This window comes from Mesitornis unicolor, unplaced genomic scaffold (genome assembly GCF_000695765.1).
Source record: "Mesitornis unicolor isolate BGI_N332 unplaced genomic scaffold, ASM69576v1 scaffold36688, whole genome shotgun sequence".
In the NCBI taxonomy this organism is placed as follows: Eukaryota; Metazoa; Chordata; class Aves; order Mesitornithiformes; family Mesitornithidae; genus Mesitornis; species Mesitornis unicolor.
Genome location: NW_010204592.1, coordinates 6,379 through 6,861, shown reverse-complemented (window position 1 = coordinate 6,861; position 483 = coordinate 6,379). Strand labels below are relative to the sequence as shown.

Sequence of the window (483 nt, the reverse complement as noted above, 5' to 3'; positions counted from 1 at the left end):
CCCCCCCGCAGCCGTGGGGAATGGCTTTGACAGCGCACAGATGACACAGTGGCCAAAGAAGTCGCCGCAGCAGAGATCCAGGCCCTGTTTGCTGCGCTCTCGCTGCCTCGGCGCAACCTGACTGCAGCGGCGTGGGTCGGGTGACGGCCAGACCCCGTCCCCGGGTGCTGACGCTCTGCTTCCCGCAGGTCCCGGTGCTGCGGCCCATGGACCTGATGGTGGAGGCCACCCCGCGCAGGGTGTTCGCCAACGCCCACACCTACCACATCAACTCCATCTCCGTCAACAGCGACTACGAGACCTACATGTCGGCGGACGACCTGAGGATAAACCTCTGGAACTTCGAGATCACGAATCAAAGCTTCAGTATCCTTTGGTGTGCGGGTCCCAGCCCAGGGCAGCAGTGAGGGTGCTCGGGGACAACCCCTGCACAGCGTGGATGGGGCAGACAGGTCCCTGGTTGGGGGGGGCTGCGGTGTCCGC

At 65.0% G+C, this 483-nt stretch overlaps 1 protein-coding gene across 1 annotated transcript in view; it reads left to right on the top strand.

Moving 5' to 3' along the window:
• The window catches only part of LOC104545870 (serine/threonine-protein phosphatase 2A 55 kDa regulatory subunit B beta isoform-like), a gene marked incomplete at its 5' end in the record, with an annotated part of 10,939 nt that overhangs the window by 5,170 nt on the left and 5,286 nt on the right, over window positions 1-483 (top strand). The window contains 1 exon segment of the mRNA XM_010191106.1: window positions 189-366. Within this exon segment, the coding sequence (XP_010189408.1) occupies window positions 189-366 (178 nt within the window).